The 19,739-nt window shown below is 29.5% G+C and overlaps 1 protein-coding gene across 1 annotated transcript in view; it reads right to left on the reverse strand.

Annotated features, from left to right (window-relative positions):
- Nucleotides 1–19,739, reverse strand: part of Got2 (glutamate oxaloacetate transaminase 2) — a 47,311-nt gene that overhangs the window by 20,765 nt on the left and 6,807 nt on the right. The window contains exons 2-5 of the mRNA XM_075357000.1: nucleotides 11,691–11,850; nucleotides 10,413–10,541; nucleotides 7,277–7,498; nucleotides 2,659–2,815 (exon numbers count right to left, since the gene is read on the reverse strand). Of these exons, the coding sequence (XP_075213115.1) occupies nucleotides 2,659–2,815; nucleotides 7,277–7,498; nucleotides 10,413–10,541; nucleotides 11,691–11,850 (668 nt within the window). The remainder of the gene's footprint in view (nucleotides 1–2,658; nucleotides 2,816–7,276; nucleotides 7,499–10,412; nucleotides 10,542–11,690; nucleotides 11,851–19,739) is intronic.

Raw genomic sequence — 19,739 nt, forward strand, 5'->3', positions numbered from 1 at the left:
GCAATGCAGTTACGCATAAGGATTGTGGTTAGTCCAAACCATTATCAATAATGATCTTCAGAAAACTTGTAACCAAAATTAGAAATTAAACACAAGTACTTTTTGGAACTCTTAAAAATAGGAAGATTAAAGAATTCACAAAAATACTATACAAACAGAAAATACTAATACTTGTTCTCTAAGAAATCAGTTATACAGATGAAAATGCCATAACTACAAAAAATTCACAATCTATAAAGAAAACCCAGGAAAGAAAACTATGAAAAGACACTTCACACCTAGAGGTAGCTTTTGTGAAAAACATAAAATCAGTTGAAATGTTACATTCCAGATTAGAAATAGTTTCCCTTTAAATATGATGCAGAAAAAAATTTCCCCTCTAATAAATGTTTATGCCCAAAATACAAAAACAACACGAGAAATCTAGACAAAATAGTAGAATATTGGGAATTTCTGGGAAATGAAATCCACAAATCCCAAAAAATACATAAGAATTCTACTTACAAACTTCAATGCCCAAATAAATAAGAAAAAGCCTATAGAAAAATTCCCAGCATACAAAAAGGCTGATAGAAATAGAATAAGGTTATAATAGAAATTTATTATAATAGAAATAATAAATCTGGTTATAATAGAAATTTTGCAAATCTGTCAACCTAAAAATAATGTTCACAAACTTTAAGAAACTGAGGAAAAGATAGAATTAATGAACAAGAAGATAGGGAAGAGAGTAGAGTATTTCAAAACGCATAGCGATAGAATCATTGTAATAAGGATAAAATCAAAACCTAAACCGACAACGATTGTTAACATCTATATACCTACAAGCGCCCATGATGATGATGAGGTCGAGTGTGTATATGAAGAGATTGATGAAGCAATTAAACACGTAAAAGGAGATGAAAATTTAATAATAGTTGGAGATTGGAATGCAAGCATTGGAAAAGGCAAGGAAGGAAATATAGTGGGTGAATACGGGCTGGGCAAAAGGAATGAAAGAGGGGACCGACTTATAGAGTTTTGCACGAAGTATAATTTAGTAATTGTCAACACCCAATTTAAAAATCATAATAGAAGAATATACACTTGGAAAAAGCCAGGCGATACTGCAAGGTACCAGATAGTTATATCATGGTTAAGCAAAGATTTAGAAATCAACTTGTTGACTGCAAAACTTACCCTGGAGCAGACATTGATAGCGACCATAATTTGGTGATAATGAAATGTAGATTGGGGTTTAAAAACCTGAAGAAAAGGAGTCAGATGAATCGGTGGAATTTAGAGAAGCTTGAGGAAGAGGAGGTAAAGAAGATTTTTGAGGAGGACATGGCAAGAGGTCTGAGTAAAATAGATAAGGTAGAAAATGTAGAAGAAGAATGGGAGAATGTTAAAAATGAAATTCTTAAATCAGCAGAAGCAAACTTAGGCGGAATAAAGAGAACTAGTAGAAAACCTTGGGTTTCAGATGATATATTGCAGCTGATGGATGAACGCAGAAAATATAAGAATGCTAGTGATGAAGAAAGTAAAAGGAACTATCGGCAATTAAGAAATGCTATAAACAGGAAGTGCAAACTGGCGAAAGAAGAGTGGATTAAAGAAAAGTGTTCAGAAGTGGAAAGAGAAATGAACATGGTAAAATAGACGGAGCATACAGGAAAGTTAAGGAAAGTTTTGGGGTACATAAATTAAAATCTAATAATGTGTTAAACAAAGATGGTACACCAATATATAATACGAAAGGTAAAGTCGATAGATGGGTGGAATATATTGAAGAGTTATACGGAGGAAATGAATTAGAAAATGGTGTTATAGAGGAAGAAGAGGAAGTTGAGGAGGATGAAATGGGAGAAACAATACTGAGATTTGAATTTAAGAGAGCATTAAAAGATTTAAATGGCAGAAAGGCTCCTGGAATAGACGGAATACCTGTAGAATTACTGCGCAGTGCAGGTGAGGAAGCGATTGATAGATTATACAAACTGGTGTGTAATATTTATGAAAAAGGGGAATTTCCGTCAGACTTCAAAAAAACGTTATAGTCATGATACCAAAGAAAGCAGGGGCAGATAATTGTGAAGAATACAGAACAATTAGTTTAACTAGTCATGCATCAAAAATCTTAACTAGAATTCTATACAGAAGAATTGAGAGGAGAATGGAAGAAGTGTTAGGAGAAGACCAATTTAATTGTTTTATATAAAAACAAAATGCTCAGAACACAAAACATATAACTGTAAACAAAAAAGCAAGGCCAAGACCCACTTAAGAGCTGTCAACACAACAGTTTGACAAACATTGGATATAATATGTTTTATTTAACAAAACTGTGTATATATGTTTTTGAAATTAAATTTATATTTTACAAAAAATATTTTTCTACAACATAAGTCATTTTTAAACAGTTGGTTTGTATTTTTAATTTAAAAAAGAGCATTTTTGAAACAATTGTTCAAACAGATGCTTGGAAAGTAGCACTAAAAAGGTCAAAATAAATAATTTAATATAATTATTAGCTAAGAATAAATAAAAAAATTAAATCCTAAAAACAATGAATATGCTTTATAATAATAAATACACTAAAAAACTTCACAGTATTATAAAAGGTACACACAGAAAAAATTCACAAAGATTGTACTATTAGCTTTTCATCATTACCAGATGCAAATCCTTGATATGCCATATCAAAAAATGGGTATAATGATTTTTGTTTAATTAAAGCTGAAAGTTCCGCCCACTGATCATGAGTAAGATCAACACCAGTTGGATTATGAGCACAAGCATGTAGCAATATGATAGAACTTGGAGTCATTTTCTAAAAAATAAGATATTAACAACTAAAATTAGAGTAGATATAAATTTAATAAAAACCATAAATTATTTGACAAATGAAGAAAACTTGTTTAGTAATTAAGTCAGCAAATATTCTAAAACCAATCAAAAAGCCTTCCAGTAAATCAGTAAAATTTGTGCCATGCCAATGTTAAAAGAAAAAATAATTTTCAAACCATTTGTAAATAAAATATGCATTTCAGTAAAAAAAAAAAAAAAAAATGAATAGGAAGTCAAGGTGACATTATACTAGAAAATTACACAATGTAGGTATAGTTTGTAATTAAGAGTATTGTAGGTGACAGTACTCACCTAAATAATGGTTAAAATTAAAATAATAGTGTCCACTTAAGTTTTTTTGCAAAATTTCCCTGACATTTTCTAAAATTACAAATTTTGCTTACTAAGACACACTTTCAATTTTAAGTTCAAAACTTACAAAATATTTTTTTTGTAAATAAAAAGTGAAAAAATATAATGAAAAAACTCAGCCTACAATAGTCCGATAGCAGACATATCTCAAAGTTTTTCCTTCCTCTTTTTATTTTAAATAGTGATATAACTTTTACGGAGTGTTCTTTCATATTAGCTAATCTCCAGGAACTGATTCAAGATACCAAAATGAGCAAAAATGTTCTTATTGACATAAGTCCTATTTTGCTTTGTTTTCCTTCTGGATGCAATTTTGTGATTTTCAACAAAGATTATTTCTCAGGAATGGATAAACCTACTTTAATTAAATTTGGCAAATCTAAGACTAGTATCTTGTTCTACAAAATAAAAAAAATTGAAAACATTACCTTCAATGATTTCAAAGTGGCAGCCATCTTAATTTTTTAATCTTCAATAATGTACAACAATTCCAGCAACGGAGCAATTCGTAGTGTAAACTGTATACATTAAGTAATGCCGGATAACCAATTAATTGTTAAGTTCACATTTATTCACATTTTAAATATATATTAAATATGTCTAGCTAGAACAATAAAAATTTAATGATGTTGCTAAAACATCTAAAAAGAAAATAAATTCATATAATAAATTCTAATAATAATTAAGATCAGCTGGTTCATTAACAAATAAGAAGATGACAGGAGATGTTTACATTATGCAAGAGGACAGAGAAAACAAACAAGTCTGAATAAATGTCTTTATAATGATTTTTATGATCAAATTTTTAATTTTATTAAATTTATTAAGGATTTTATTTTGAACAAATGATACTTCGTTTATAAAAAACCGTTGACAAACAATCGAGTTATTGCAGACAATTAGCCCAGAGTATGCTTGTGCACCATAACACAAGCTGATAAGTTTTTGCCTGTTTTTATTTCCTCTACTAAATGTAATAAAAATGATTAATAATAGTAACTTAATAAAAAGTATCATGCATTATGGTACACACAAGCATACTGCCGGGTTAATAACTACTACTACCTGCAATAACTCGTTTGTCAATGGATTTTTATAAATGAGGTGTCATTTTCCTCAAAATAAAATACTTAATAAATTTTGTAAACGCAAAAATTTGATCAAACAAGTAATTACAAAGATATTGACGATTAAAAGATTAAGACTGTTACCATTTTGAAATTTTTGAAGGTGACATTTTCAAAATTTTTTATTTTGTAGAACAAGGCATTAGTCTTAGATTTCCCAAATCTAATTATAGTAAGTTTACTCAACCCTGAGAAATAATTTTTTTGTTGAAAATCACAAAATGGCATCCAACAGGAAAACAAAGCAAAATAGGACTTTTGATATGAACTTTTTTGCACATTTTGGTGTCCTGAATCAGTTCCTGAAATTTGGCTAATATGTCCTGGAACACTCTGTATAATCTGACAATCAAGCAATGAGACTTTATTTTATACTGCCTGCTGTGGAAAGCCTGCAGTCTGCTTTCAGCTTGAACTAATCATTCCCCATCCTATTACAACTTCACTAGCACAGCCCTGAAATTTAACAATATGGAGTAGCTTGACTACTGAATTTAACAGCTTTACTACTGAAGAAAGTGTGTATATCACAAAAAAACCTGTAGAATCTATTTTGTGTGACCTTTGTAATAACACTCAGGTATTATGAGGTAATGACATTAGTATGAAGTATGAGGTAATGTCTGAGGATATGCCAATCAAACATAAAAAAATTGATGCTGAAGATGAACAATGCAGTACAATCATCAACAGCATGGATGGATGGCAAATCCTGAAGGAACTTATATATCTGAAAAGCTACCTGGACAAATTTCAATTTATCTGGCTTTTCTGATTTTGTAGGATGAGAATACCATGAAAAAATTATTTTTTGTACAAGTCATCTAAAGAAAGATGTTGTAACTTCATCCATACTGAATTAATGTGAGTTTAATCAGGAAAACCAGAAATAATTTACATAAATTTTAAAACAAAATGTTTCTTTCAATTTTTCAATTCAGACAGAGCTTTATGATATATTTAAAATGATTATATGCAACTTGATTTACATTATGTAAATACACTACTACTAATTATTCTTCTTTATATTCCTCTGTGTCACTAAGCATTGCAGTGTCTGAATTAAAAAAAAAAAATTGTTTACCAAAACCATTGAAGATGAACACAATGGTGAGCAACCATCAACAACATCATGGATAAATAAAACCAAGAGAGAAAACTAGTGCAATCTAAGATAGACAGTGAAAATGATTGCATATGAATTAAACATGTCTGCATCAAACAAAAACATAAAAGCATCCTTGGTAAATATGCACTTTAGAATAACAATTCTTAACAAGTATGGATTTTTCAAAAAATGCACTGTATCAAATAACCTGACTGATCACAAAGAAAAGTGATAATACGAGGGACATTCAAATATAAACCGCAATTGCCACATGAGGAAGAGCAGTGAATGTGGTGGGGCACTGCAGTTAGTTAGTTGGGTATGTGTAGAGGGGAGCATTGTCCAGCCACACCCAAAGGTCACGATTCCACATCAGTAACAGAATATCTAAGTAGGAGGTACCATTGTCCATTGCACAATGAAATATAATCCGATTTCTCACAATCGAAGGTGTCAAATCCTCTGAAATTTTGAGACTACTCCAAGCACAATTTTGAGATGCTACCCTGTTAAAAACTCAATTGTTTCAATGGGCCAAAAAATTATGAAGTGGCCATGATGCAGTGGAGAACGAATGTCACAAACATTGTCTGCAGGCCAGTGTCAATGATGACAACATTCAGGTTGTTTGTGACTATGTTGTGACCGATGCATAACCATTACTGAAACTGCATCAGACGTGGGCATAAATGTCAAGTGTATGCATACAATGTTGTCAGATACTCGGATATAGCAAAGTGTCAGTGAGGTGGGTTCCATGTGTTCTCAATGAAACACAAAGAATGTTCAGAGAGACATCTGTTAGCATCTTCTAAATCACATTGAGAGAGAAGGAGAGGTATTTTTGGACCATATTGTGATCTGAGAAGAAATGTGGGTCCATCACTACACCCTGGAAAGCAAGAGAACAAATTTGACATGGTGGTAAAGTGGGGAGGGAGCACCGATCAAGGTCAAGAAATACTTGCCGCTGGAAAAAAAGATGTGCTGAATGAACAAAGAAAGGTAAATGCAACAGTAGTAGTTGGATGACATAAGGGATATGTCTATTGCAATAAACAATACCAGCAACCAATTCACAATGTCCTCCTTCTCCATGACAATGCATGGCCGCATACAGCAGCTCAGGCTCATGATGAACTTGCTAAAATTCATTAGACACTTCTTCAACAACCACCATACAGTCCAGACTTGTCACCAAGTGATTTCCACATTGGTTGGCTGAAAGAAGCTTTAGGAAAAGAAAGATTCAAAGATTATGCCGTAGATGAGCATTATGTGTGCAATTGGTTGTTGAGGCAGCTATCTTTTGTTTTTTATGAGGGCATCAGGAAGCGACCTACCTGGTAGAGAGGATGTATTTCTGTTGAAGGACTATGTAGAAAAATAATTTATGTGCAATTTTATCTAATATCAATAAAGCTATGTAAAGAAATTCTGGTTTATATTTGAATGACCTCGTTAAAGGGTTTTCTCCCTACTGATTCTGATGTAAAATTACAGAACCGAGTCCCATTACCCGTTATGTAGGTGGTACTGGAATTTATAGGTGAATTTATACAACTATTTTTAAAAAAATATATATTACCCAAAAAGTAAAATACATTAAGAAATCATTCTTCACATTCACTGATGAACAAAAAAGGAATGAAACTGAGTTACTCAACAAGTAAAATTTGTTCAAACTTCAACAACATTGCTATTAATTTTTTTCAAATGTTTGCCTGTAAAACAGGTTCAGTCTCATCAGAATCCACAGACACAAGACTTATTGTATCTTAAGACCAATAAATATAGTAAATAAAGTAGTATTTCATGAAAACAGAATTACACTTACTGATACATCAAGCAGAAGATTTTTAAAATCCAAACCACATGTTTTTTGATCATAGTATGAATACCGCTTAACAGAAAGGCCACTATCTTTGAATACTGGTATATGATTACCCCATGTCGGAGTGGGTAAATTAATTTCCTTGCAACCCGGGAAAAATCTCGCTAAGAATGCTCCTCCTATCCTCAAAGCACCTGTACCTGACAGAGTTTGGACAACTGCATGCTGGAAAACAACAAAAATTATATGTTAATTGTATAACATAAATAGTACAAAGTAATACAAGTACAAAATAATCAAATTGCATTAATTTCTGGTAACTGATTTTTCATATACTTAATGACTTAGAAGAAAAAATAAATGATGAAAAAATTATGCAGTTCGTAACAAAAAAAAAGATGTTTCATCATAGAAATAGAATCATCACTTTTCCCCAACCAATTTTTCAATAATGCATCTTCAAATTAAAAAATGAATTATATAATGGCTCAAACCTATTAACCAATACTGCAGTAGAACGGGTTTGGACTTCTCTAGCTCATTTCAAATATCAGTGCACCTAACTCTATTCTTCAAAGTTTCTTTTCACTTCTTTTAATGTGAAAACAAAAATGCAAACATATTTCTTTGGCAAATTTGAAAACAATTTTTTCCTCTATTTTTTAATTTAACATTATTTCATATGCGATCTAGAGTGAATAATCATTTCTGTTTGCCATTAATAAAAACACCTATCTTTACCCCTATAAATTTATAAACAATGGCTGTATCCCAACTAAAAGCTTCACTTCTATTTTTAGAATCGTTGCGTATTATTAGATCACTGCATAAAAGACCACCAACATTTTTTTTTCTTAGAGTAACCGATTCTCAGATACTGATGTAAATATACTTACAAACTGAAAAAAATTAACAATACCATAGAATCCATAGATTCACAGAGATACCATAGAATCACATAGAGACTAATATTGGTCAGATCATGTCCAAATACAGATTTTTTACAAATTGATCGTCTGATAAACATTTGAATTGATTTTCTGATACTGAAGCAAACATATTTACAAACTGAAAGAATTAAAGTACAAAGTATAACACCATATTACAGAATCACATAATTTTAAGGTAAGTTTGGGTCATGTCATAACAATTTGATTGTCTGACACACATTTGAAAACTTTAATAGGTTTTTTAATAATCATTACATAAATTTTCTGTGAATAAGTTAACATGGATTCAATAAAACTGAATGACTGCTCATACAGCCAATTACACTGCAGTATGGGTCAATTTCATGGTCAAAATCACTATTTTTTGACCTAGCCTCCAGGTCCATGATAGGTATTGCTTCAGAGGATGAAATGAAATGACAATTTTGAAGCATGTGAAAATGCCATGCCTTACCGGGATTTGAACCTGGAACCTCCGATGAAAGGTCGAGATGCTGCCACAGAGGCTGGCTACTATTCTTTGACCTGGTATGACAAAAACATCAACTGATAAGCATAAAGAAGCTACTTTTACAAGTTTTTATTAAAGGGAATATTAAACAACTAATTTCAAAAGATTAAAAAATATACTACATGAAATTACAACAATCAAGTTTGAATTTTAAGGCAAAAATATAATTCATCCTTTTCAAATAAATATAATTTTATTTTTTGAACCCCATAAGTAGAATAAAATTTGAAAGGAAAACAATGTTAATCAGAAGAAAAAATAATTTTGGCTCTTTATGAAGAGTAACCAATAATGGGTCTGAAGGGATTAGTGGATTATTCACTAGTCTCTTCTCAGCTATCTTGATAGGATGTACAGGAATTTAGTAATGTCTGTTAACATTAAAAACCTTTCGAAAATGACGATTCAATCTGAACTATAATGGGTTCCAACTACATAAATAAAACTTGAATTGGGTTCAGCATAATTAAACTATTTTTCTTAAGTTATCTATTTTGATCAAGTAAAATTCTGTAATGTATTAGTGCGAATTTATGTCATACTGTTGTATAGCAATTTATAGTTCAGTTAACTAAAACATCACTAAAATGATACCTGATCTGCTCCAAACAAAAATGGCTAAATAAAAGAGATTAATAATCGTACAATTGAACTAAGAGATTAAAATTAAAAATGCAATATGAAAAGCATTTAATAATTTTGGTTTACTGTGCTAAAAAATAGTTTATTGTCTAATCGATCTTGTACCTATTTACTTAGTGGCACCTCAAAAGTAAATTTTTTCCTTAAAAAATTGTAAAATGTAACGAATTTTAAAAATAAATGCTTTATTACATAAACTACCAGTATAATAATAATGATAAAATATTACAAATAACACAATACATATGTGTAAACACATACTTGATGATAAAGAATTGCTATTTATAAATTATTAAAATATTACTACATTAGGCATATAAATGATTAAAACAACTATATCCAATTGTCTGCGGAATAAAGGCACAAGCCAGCTAAATGGGATTTTAGATTTCCTCTTGAAAGTTTTTTTTTTCTTTCTGAAAGTTTACTTTTACAAAATTTATATTAAGATGCAACAAAGTGTTTACATTACTAAGTTTATAAAGAGTCCCCAGGGATGAAATTATCAGTCAGCATTCTAGTAAGACATTCTTGGTCTATGGAAATTGGACAGCAAGTAAAGTATCTGTAAATTAAGAGTTTAAATGTTTTATGGTTAAATTTCATAAATGCAAAGGGAATAAAACTGTTAAAAGCTTATGCAACTCAAGATATCTGCAGGATACAGATAGTTATATTAGAAAATTACCAAACTGTCCTCTTTTAAAGAGTTAGGAGTCCATTAGGAACAAATCTACAAACAAAACTCAATGCCATAGGAAGTTAAGGGGAAAAATAACATAATAAACCATAAGAATATCTCATCATATAAATATTTTATTAGTGTGCTCATAAGGTCAAGGGACTTCTTAGTTTCTATAAATTTAGTTCAATTGTGGACCATGGACAGAAGCAATTTAAGAATAAAATAAGTCAGAGAAATTATACCTGAGAGATTTTTCTGATAACAGAATTAATACACTCAGTTCTGATGATTCTCTCTAGTTTTCAAGAATTTTCTGTAATATTTAATACCTCTGCTATTTGCTATACATACCCTATTTTCTTGAATAGCAATATTGTCTTCTCCTAATGCTAACTTTGAACTTAAATCACAAAATTCAGGCATACCAGATATTGGCAGATACTCCTTTTCCAAGAAATTATCAGCTATAATATCTTCAGCCTGTAATCAGAAAAAACAAACTTACTTTAATATTATTAAACATTGATTGAAATAACTTCAGGAAAAAGCACAAGTTTAAGTACGGTAAATCAGCATTTAAAATATCTAAAATGTACAGAAACTAACACCTTAGAAGAAGCTTCAAACCAATATCGGTAATAACAAGCTTAAAAATGTTAGGAAAATATCATATCATGACATGCGACACTAAAGTTATTGAAAATGAATTACATGTACAACAATATAGAGCATTGCAATAATCAACAACAAAAAAAGCTTGCACAAAAGCTGATCAGTTAATAGGGAATCCGAGATAGACTACCCTGGTGTAAGTTGAGCTAGCCCCACCACAAGTTGTTTTTTTTAAAGGTAACAACCAAAAAGGTTATCATTACCTAAGAAAGTAATAGTATGTTTTACTGCACCCCCAGAAATACTATAAGGATACAAATTACCAAATAAAAGATAGTACACATAATGAATAGTTTGTAAATATATAAGAAAAGTCTGAAAGATTTAAATGCATTAAGCAGCAGAGCATGCTTCAGTACCTTCATACACATACTAACAAGTAAATTTGCAGTTTTAAAGCAACTCCCATCAATGAAAAGATTTTGAAATCTTAACAGATACAAGATCTCCAAAAATTGGATTGCATGAGATACAACTATAAAAACATAAGCCAATAAAAATATTAAAATGAATAAAGGTAAATTGCATATATGAATGCCAACATATCAGGAGGGATGTAAGCAGATCCCTTAAAAAAATATATTTAATAAAACTTAGCGTAGCCTAATTTCAAGAATTTTGAAATTTTTTTTCAATTTCAGCAACTATACCTAAAACAATGCCAACTCTGCATGCTAGTTCAAACCTGCAAAACAATACCACATATCACACACAATTAAGTTGAATGTTACATAGTTACTGTTAACTAAGGGATAAACTGCAATATTACAATATAAGCAAAATCCCAAAGGAAGAATTAAGAGAAATTAAATGTGAAAGGAATTCTTTAAAATTACAAATCAACTCTTACATTTACTGAATTCCTTGTAAAATAAATATAAATTGAAATAAAGGCAATTACATGGACTAACTATTAATTATATAAGCACTATTAATTGTAACTCATAATTAATGTACCTTACGAACAGAACCCAGAACATATGGTTTACCACAATTATCACGATACGCTCCTACACCGAGATTAATCTTCTTTTTACTTTGATCTTTTTTGAAGGCCTCAGTCACTCCTAGGATGGGATCTGGAGGACCCATTGGTACATTGCACCACCATGACCCACTGTAACATATTTTAATTAACCATATAATTTTAGTAAACATAACTTATTTGAAATCCTACCATATTTGGAGAAACCATATCTCTAGTACATCATCAGGATAAGTTTCCATAGTAAGGCTAGTTAGATATTAAAATCATGGTAATATAATTCCAAATCCTGATCTAATTATATCTCCCAATATCTTAAAACTTAATTGGCTAACCTTTCACTTAATCTTTGTTAAAATGAGTAACACCTGTGTGCACAGTCATTTATTTGTATACTGATATTGAGCACATCTTTCTTCTATACAAAGTTTAATGTACTACAACAATACTGACTGAGTTAAAGACTTTTTTTTAGAATTTTACCTCAAATAAATAAAATAGCTTCAAAGTTAAAATTACAGTTGTGTAATTTTAAAAAGCTGTGTTTCTATACATTGTAAATAAACAGAATATATGGTGGACAAAACAAACAGAAAGAAAGAATCATTATGTCAAACTCATATTGCACTTGTCTATTGCTGTCAAGACTCTGTACACAGATGACGGTGAAATGTTTTGATTTCAACAAAACTTCTGTCTGATATATAAATGTGCAATGTCAAAACCACACTTATACAATTCAAATAGTAGTAGATCATATAACCAAAAAGTAAAATATGTAATACAAACAAAATAAAATTTATGGTTTATCATTAAATCTTACTAAGTATACTGATTTTCTTCTTAGAAGTAACAATACCCGGCCCGGTCTAGTCTTTTCTTATTACTTCCTAGGATGCACTGAACATTCCTGAGTAACTTATATTTGCGATGCAAGGCCGCATAACATATGCAGTCCACAAGGATCTGGTGCATAGTCAAGCAGCAATCACATCGTACGCATAGTGGTGAATTTCCTGCTGACATCAGGTATCCGTGAGTAGCTCTGGTATGTCCTAATCACAATGAGCACAGGACCACTTCCTCTTGGAAACTATTTTCCATGAAGGGTCCCATGGTAACACCATATCTTTGATGTGTATAGAGTTTATTATCCGCTGTAGCAGTCCAGTCATCTTGCCACTTTCTTTGAACAGTATGTTTAATGTTTAATCAGAAAATATAACTAGAGTGGTGAAAGACAGTTAGCTACATGCTTATTTAGCAGTGGAATCTGCATCTTTGTTACACAGGATTTCCACATGGCTAGGGATCCAGCAGAAACCCACTTGTATATTGTATATTGTCAATTCAGCAATTGTATTATGAATTTCAGTGACTATAGGATATCTAGAATACAAATCCTCTAAAGCTTGGAGAGCACTATACAAATTCCTACAGATAAGGATGTGACAATGTTTTTATTTAATGATATCAAAGTCATAGTGATGGTGTACAGTTCAGCATCACAAACACTTGTAATACTAGGTAGACCAAATACATAAGTTCTGTCATTTACAACAAAAGTGCATCCAATGGTATCATTCTGCTTCAATCCATTTATGTATATAACTGCAACTAGATACCATTGTCTTGGATAGAATGGTAAAATTTTTTCTGAACACGAGGGATTAAGAAAGGAAAGTTAGGTGATGTCTGCTATGGCAGACATAGTAAAGTGTATTTGTAAAATAATATATCACCATTCCAAATTACAAACTGGTAAATATTTTTCACCAATTCTTAAAAAACTTTTTTTTGTATAACAATTGATTCGTACTACAGTGTTTTAGAAGAACAGTTGAAACTTATGAAACAGTAATTGTACAAAAAATTATTTTTAATTCAAAATACATCAGTAAATAATTCTATAAATATTTCATTTCTATAAATAAATAATAATCAATAGCTATAATTTTACACAATACATAAATTTCAAAACATGTACAAAACATCAACTAAAACAAAATAGATTTCAATCAAAATAAAAACCTTGTAAATAAAACTGGGTTATAAACTTAACTATTACATCATAAGAGAGAGACAAAGATATCTAAATTCAATCTAAAATACAAATAAATAAAATAATTAGCAATTAAATGATATTCTATTTCAAGGTTAAAATAATATAAATAAATAATACTGATGATAAAAAAAAACATTAAACAACAATTATAAAAAAGAATCAGATAAAAAAAAATACTTTATTTTTAAATAAAAATTATAATACAATCTATCTGTAAGTTTCCAAAGTTTGTTATTAATAATTTTACCATTTTTAAAACATTTAAATAACACCATGCTTTACTTCTTTTGAAAGCTACTTTTGCATATGCCCATTTTTTCTGACAATATAACTACTAACTTAAGTGTATGTAATTATTATTGGGCAAATACACAGAAAACCAATCCTTTACTCCAATTAAAAATCAATAGAACTGTGCCATACAAAAAGTCATTTAAATAGTAAAGACTTTATTTTTGAAGTAATCTCTAAACACCTTGCTAAGTATTCCAACAAATTATTTTTCACCTCAACAAAAAAAATTTTTAAAACAATATTTTACAAAAGTATAAAAATATATTTTATAAAGTAAGGGAACAATAAAACAGATACATGATGCTAATGAAAGGGTGAATAACTTTTCACACAATAAACAAGAAAATTGAACTGCATGTTTTGAATCTACAGACTGAACACTTTTAGCAGATTTTATATGATAATGGTGACCTTTAAAACATAACAAATTTTTGAACTGTATATTTATCAAAAGCAAAATACAAAGGAGAGGTTGACTTCTCCTTTAAACCAGATTTATTTAAATAATTTAAACAATAATTTTTTTTCATTAATTTTAGTTTAAAATCAATAGAAAGAATATATATTTTGTCTGTTAGATGCTAAAGCCAAAAGTTGTTGTAGGCAATCTGACATTCAAAAAATGGCACAGCCATTCTCAAGAATAATAACATTCATCTCCAGGCTTACCAGGGAAGGTGGGGAGTGAAACGATTTCTTGCTGCTTTCTTCCCATTGTTGAATATACTGCTGCACACCTTATCAACAAGTCATTAATTCAGCTACTGCTATCAATCTGTTTACCATATTAAATAACTGTAGAGTGAAATTTATACCCTCCGAAGAAAACAACTCTGCATGCTGTCTCTTGACTTTAGGTTCTGTGCAAGTTTCCAGATATAAAAAAATGTCTGACGAATGAGTGAGCATCAAATTAATATGCATTTTCTGTTCCCAAAAAATGAACTATATACAATGCTTTTCAATTCAGTAGATTACATATATGTTATGGAGATATTTTTATGTTGAAAGGTCTAACTGATTATAAAATTCTCTGAGGAAAAAGTTACACTGACTATATTTTCCACTTAGTAAAAGTATGCAATACAACACAATAATGCTATTTTTGTAGTAAGAAATGAAAATTATCAATGACTTTTGTATCAATATAAAAGCCGGGAATATACTAAACAAATATATTTAATAATTATAATTAATATATTTAATAATCTGGTTAAGCCTATGTTTTCAAAAATGAAATGTTTACCATAACTTTATAATGGCATTTAGAGTTTTGACTTAAGGTCATGGACACATCATTCCTAAAGTTATATTTATAGCAGCAATTAATAAATCTATTGTATAATTTTACTATGGCATAAAAGAGAAAAAAATTGTAACTGAAAACCTGCTGATAGAGAGAGAATTTTGTATAAATGTACCTGTTAAGACTTGACAAAAACAAAAGGATTAATTAATAGTTAATAAGGATTAAAGGATTAGTTAACCACAAAACTTCAAATAATGGAACAAAAACAATATTTACAGTATTTAAAAGTATTCCTGTACACTTAGAATTTACTGTTTTCCTATCATTTATATATTCACATTAAGCATTAGAATATGGCTTTTTTTAAACATATCCTAATTGACTTTAAATAAAGCATAAAAATGTCTCATACTAAAGGACTACAATAGCATTACTACAAATTGAACTGATTTTTATTCAACATCACATAATTCATATTAGACAAAAATCTTATCAAATTCTTCAAAAATTCTGATTTTTCATAAAATTAGCAATGCTGATCAAATATCCATTTTTAAAGTAATTTTTTTTTTTATTGCAGTTATAAAAAAATAGAATGTATAAGAGGAGTAATCCCTACTTCAAGAACAGAAAATGGGCATAAAAAGTTATACTGTGTTATAACTTTTGTGTGCAAAGCTTCTGCAAAAAAAACATTTATAAGTAAAAGGCAGCATCCTTACATACTCTGGTTAAAAACTTTTAATTGACATCTTAATTACTTACAACTTCAACATAAAAAATATCTATTTTTGATAACTAAAATGGATGCTTAAAAGAAGCAAACCAGAAATATTGCTAATCTTAATCTAAACTTGGATGATGTCTGTCCATTTAAAAATCACTATATAATGTTACTGTTAAAAATAGATATGGGGATGTGTCACGGTGTCAATTACTTGACTAAAAGATACTATATAATTTAAATTAACTCTTAATATTCTTGTTAAGTTAGAAGTACTCTAATACATTATCATAATTATTTAACAGCTTTTATAATAAACTGATATGGCTTTAAAATAAGTATTTATAGACTGTGCTAAGTGGCAAATTTGCTTTTATTTCATTATAACTGTTCAATACAATTCCAAATTTTCATAAAACTATATTGGGTCTACATCAATGAAAAAATTATAATTAGTTTCCTTAATGAATAGCTATTAGTTTTTTCACCAAAAGTAATGTGTTACTTAGTTACTTTACAGAGAACGAAAAAAATTGAAAATTGACTAATTTTGTTATCTATGCAATTTTTTTCCTAAAATGTTACGCTGAAAGATTTTCAATATATAATTGTTTCAATATTTGCTTTACAATTTTTTCACGATTGCCAATATATAAAACTGTTTCATTAATTGTTTCAAACACTTTAGAAATACATAAAAATACAATGTGGCAGTTCAATGAACTTTTCATATACAAAAACTTCCAATTTATATGGTGAATTAATTAATCATCCCAAAATAAACAGAGATTCTTTGTAATAGTAATTTTAACTGCTATAATCTAATAATGCTAAAACAATGCTTTAAATCTAAGAATAGTAGAGTAGCAGCACTCATGTTGTAAAGTAGATGTAGAATTAATGGGTTCTTCTACATAGTTGGTCATGAGGCCAAGAGTTATGATAAGGCGTAATATATTGATTTCAGATTGTTTAGTTAACAATTCTTTATAATGGGGATTGAAAAGAAATTCAAATGGCCTGCCCTATGAAGGAACCAACTAGAAAGGGTGATTCTGTGTTAATAAAATTCAATGATGAATAGTTACAAAAATGAAAGATGAAGGTTATGTTATCACACCAGTAAGTAAATTTTAAGTTGGGCTTTAACAGTGCACAAATTGCAAGGTACAACATTAAGTAGAGCTGTAGTAGATCTGGGGAAAAAAGTATTTGCAAAAGAATAAGTTTATGTTGCTTTAAGTTGAGTCAGAAGCTTAAATTAACTTTGAGTGATTTAGATCCATGTAAATTACTGAATAGCTCACATGATAAAAAAGCACCTGCCGAAACGAAAAGATTGAAAAACATTGAACAGGATTGAGTAATGTGCTACACTTCACTCATGGCACTGGTACATTGATTACTAATAACATATCAACAATGTTATAAGTATTATGATGAAATTTGGTTGTCTAACCTTGCAAAAGATCATGTAATGTGATGTACAAACATAGAACTATAAGATTTCCGTGGTCCCTACCGATGCTGTATATTATATATATATAATGTGCTTGCTGGCCTGTTTAGCCAGAGCCCCGACCCTTGGGGCTCAGTTCAGCCCAGGCAAATCCTGGAAATAATTCAGGAGCTCTTCAGGACCTCCCCCATGGCCGCATTATAGTAGAATTACAGTATGTTAGTTCTCAGGCGATGTGATAAACAGACAAACATGTGTGTGTGTGTGTGTTTATATATATATATATATGTATATATATATATATATATATACATACAGCTATTATATGAGCACCCCATTATACCTACCACAATGAGCTCGCATACGTCACCACTCTAGCCTCACAAACAGTCCCCATGGAAAGCCCATTATTGTTAAACATAATTTTTTTTTTAATTTATTTAAAGTAAATTTATTTCTATTATTTTTGTAATATTATTCATTCAATTGATTCGAATCATTCAGTTCTAACCCAGCTCACACAATGATCGAGACTCACAGTTTACTAATTCAATTCATTAAAAGTTTGTGCTTCAACCGGCAAATCTAGACTATTATATATATATATATATATAATTTTTTTTCAAAATAAAATATGTCATCTAAAAACCTCAGTTATGGCAAGAAACATGGGTAAAAATTTGGTTGCGATTGATAGAGTAGTTCACCTGTGTTTATCCTCAACAAACACAAACCCTCTTCCTCTTTATATAGTATAGATATAGATACTGGGTCTTAAAGGTTTAAGACAAGATATCTATATTTAACAGTGCAACATATCTTGTGCAGAAACTCACATTATCTGTCCTACAGAAGACCATACAACATTTAACGTGAAGCATACATGTAGAATATCAGGATTCACAATATCCCTACCTATCCGTCTGATGGCAAAAAAATTATTTAGTCAATTTTCAGGCTGATTTTTTTTAATCAAAAAAATTTTGTTAACATCACGGTACCACCACGAAAAGCAGCTGCACTGATTACAATAAGATTTATTTCAATCAGATTAATAGGAAAAATGTTACGCACAAACAAACAAAAAATATATTCGGAACAAATACATCCTCTTTTTTTGAAAAATGTTAAAAATGGTATCTTTTAAGATTAAAAAAAAACATTCAATCAATATAAGAATTCAAAAAACCTAAGATAACATGTTCTTTCTAACAAACAAACAAAAAAATATATATTTATATAAAGAAATAGACATATTAATTTTCAAATACACACTACTAAACCCTATAGTAGCAGACCACTAAAAAAAGAATAGTTATTTATGTACTGATTACAGAATATGAATAAACTTCATAATACAATATTATAAATTACATTAAAATTACTGGAGTCATTGAAAGATTAAGAGTTTTGTTATACTTTTTGTTATACTTTTAATGGGGCAAGAAATGAATATGGTAAAAACATAATTTAAAACATAGATAATACCAATCTAATGAACTTACACTAAGTAATAAATAATTAATGGAACCTGTAAAGGTTAATAGAGCACCTTTAAACAAATCATCAAGATATTTTTTTACAAATAGAGTATTTAGTTAATACTATTACAAACATAAAAAACACAGATAAGATAATAAAGATTCATTTACAGAAATATAACTGACTTCAGCTACAATTATATTTCTTTAATTTAAAGCCTTATCAATAACTCTAGCCATTTAGAAAACATTAAAAACAATTATACCATTACAACACAATAAAACATATAAAAAAAAGAAAGTTTCTTTTAATAGTTTAATGATAAGAACAAAAACAACTGTATCTGTAGCTTTGGAAAGTTAAATATAATAATCTGTTATCAATAGCCATAACATGATCTTTACATAATTGGTAATAAGTAATTAAAGTAACACAATTAATAGTTTAAAACTTCACTATACAAAAAAAGTAACCATTTGGTTTTAGTTCTGCATTATTGGGATGTGGGCAATTATTAAAATTTTGTTTCAATTAATTTTTCACTAAAATCTTTAATGTTACTAAAACATAACTGTAACAACATCTGCAGAAAATAATTTCTTTAAAAACAACTAAAATTAAAATTTTACAGAAAATATTGAAGCCATACGTATCATTATACTACAAAAAAAAGCAGAAGCTCTAATGCACAAGAATAATGAAACATTAGATGTTCCCACAAAGTAATGAGAAAAAGTGATAACCCCTT

Source organism: Lycorma delicatula, chromosome 2 (genome assembly GCF_047948215.1).
Source record: "Lycorma delicatula isolate Av1 chromosome 2, ASM4794821v1, whole genome shotgun sequence".
Classification (NCBI taxonomy): Eukaryota; Metazoa; Arthropoda; class Insecta; order Hemiptera; family Fulgoridae; genus Lycorma; species Lycorma delicatula.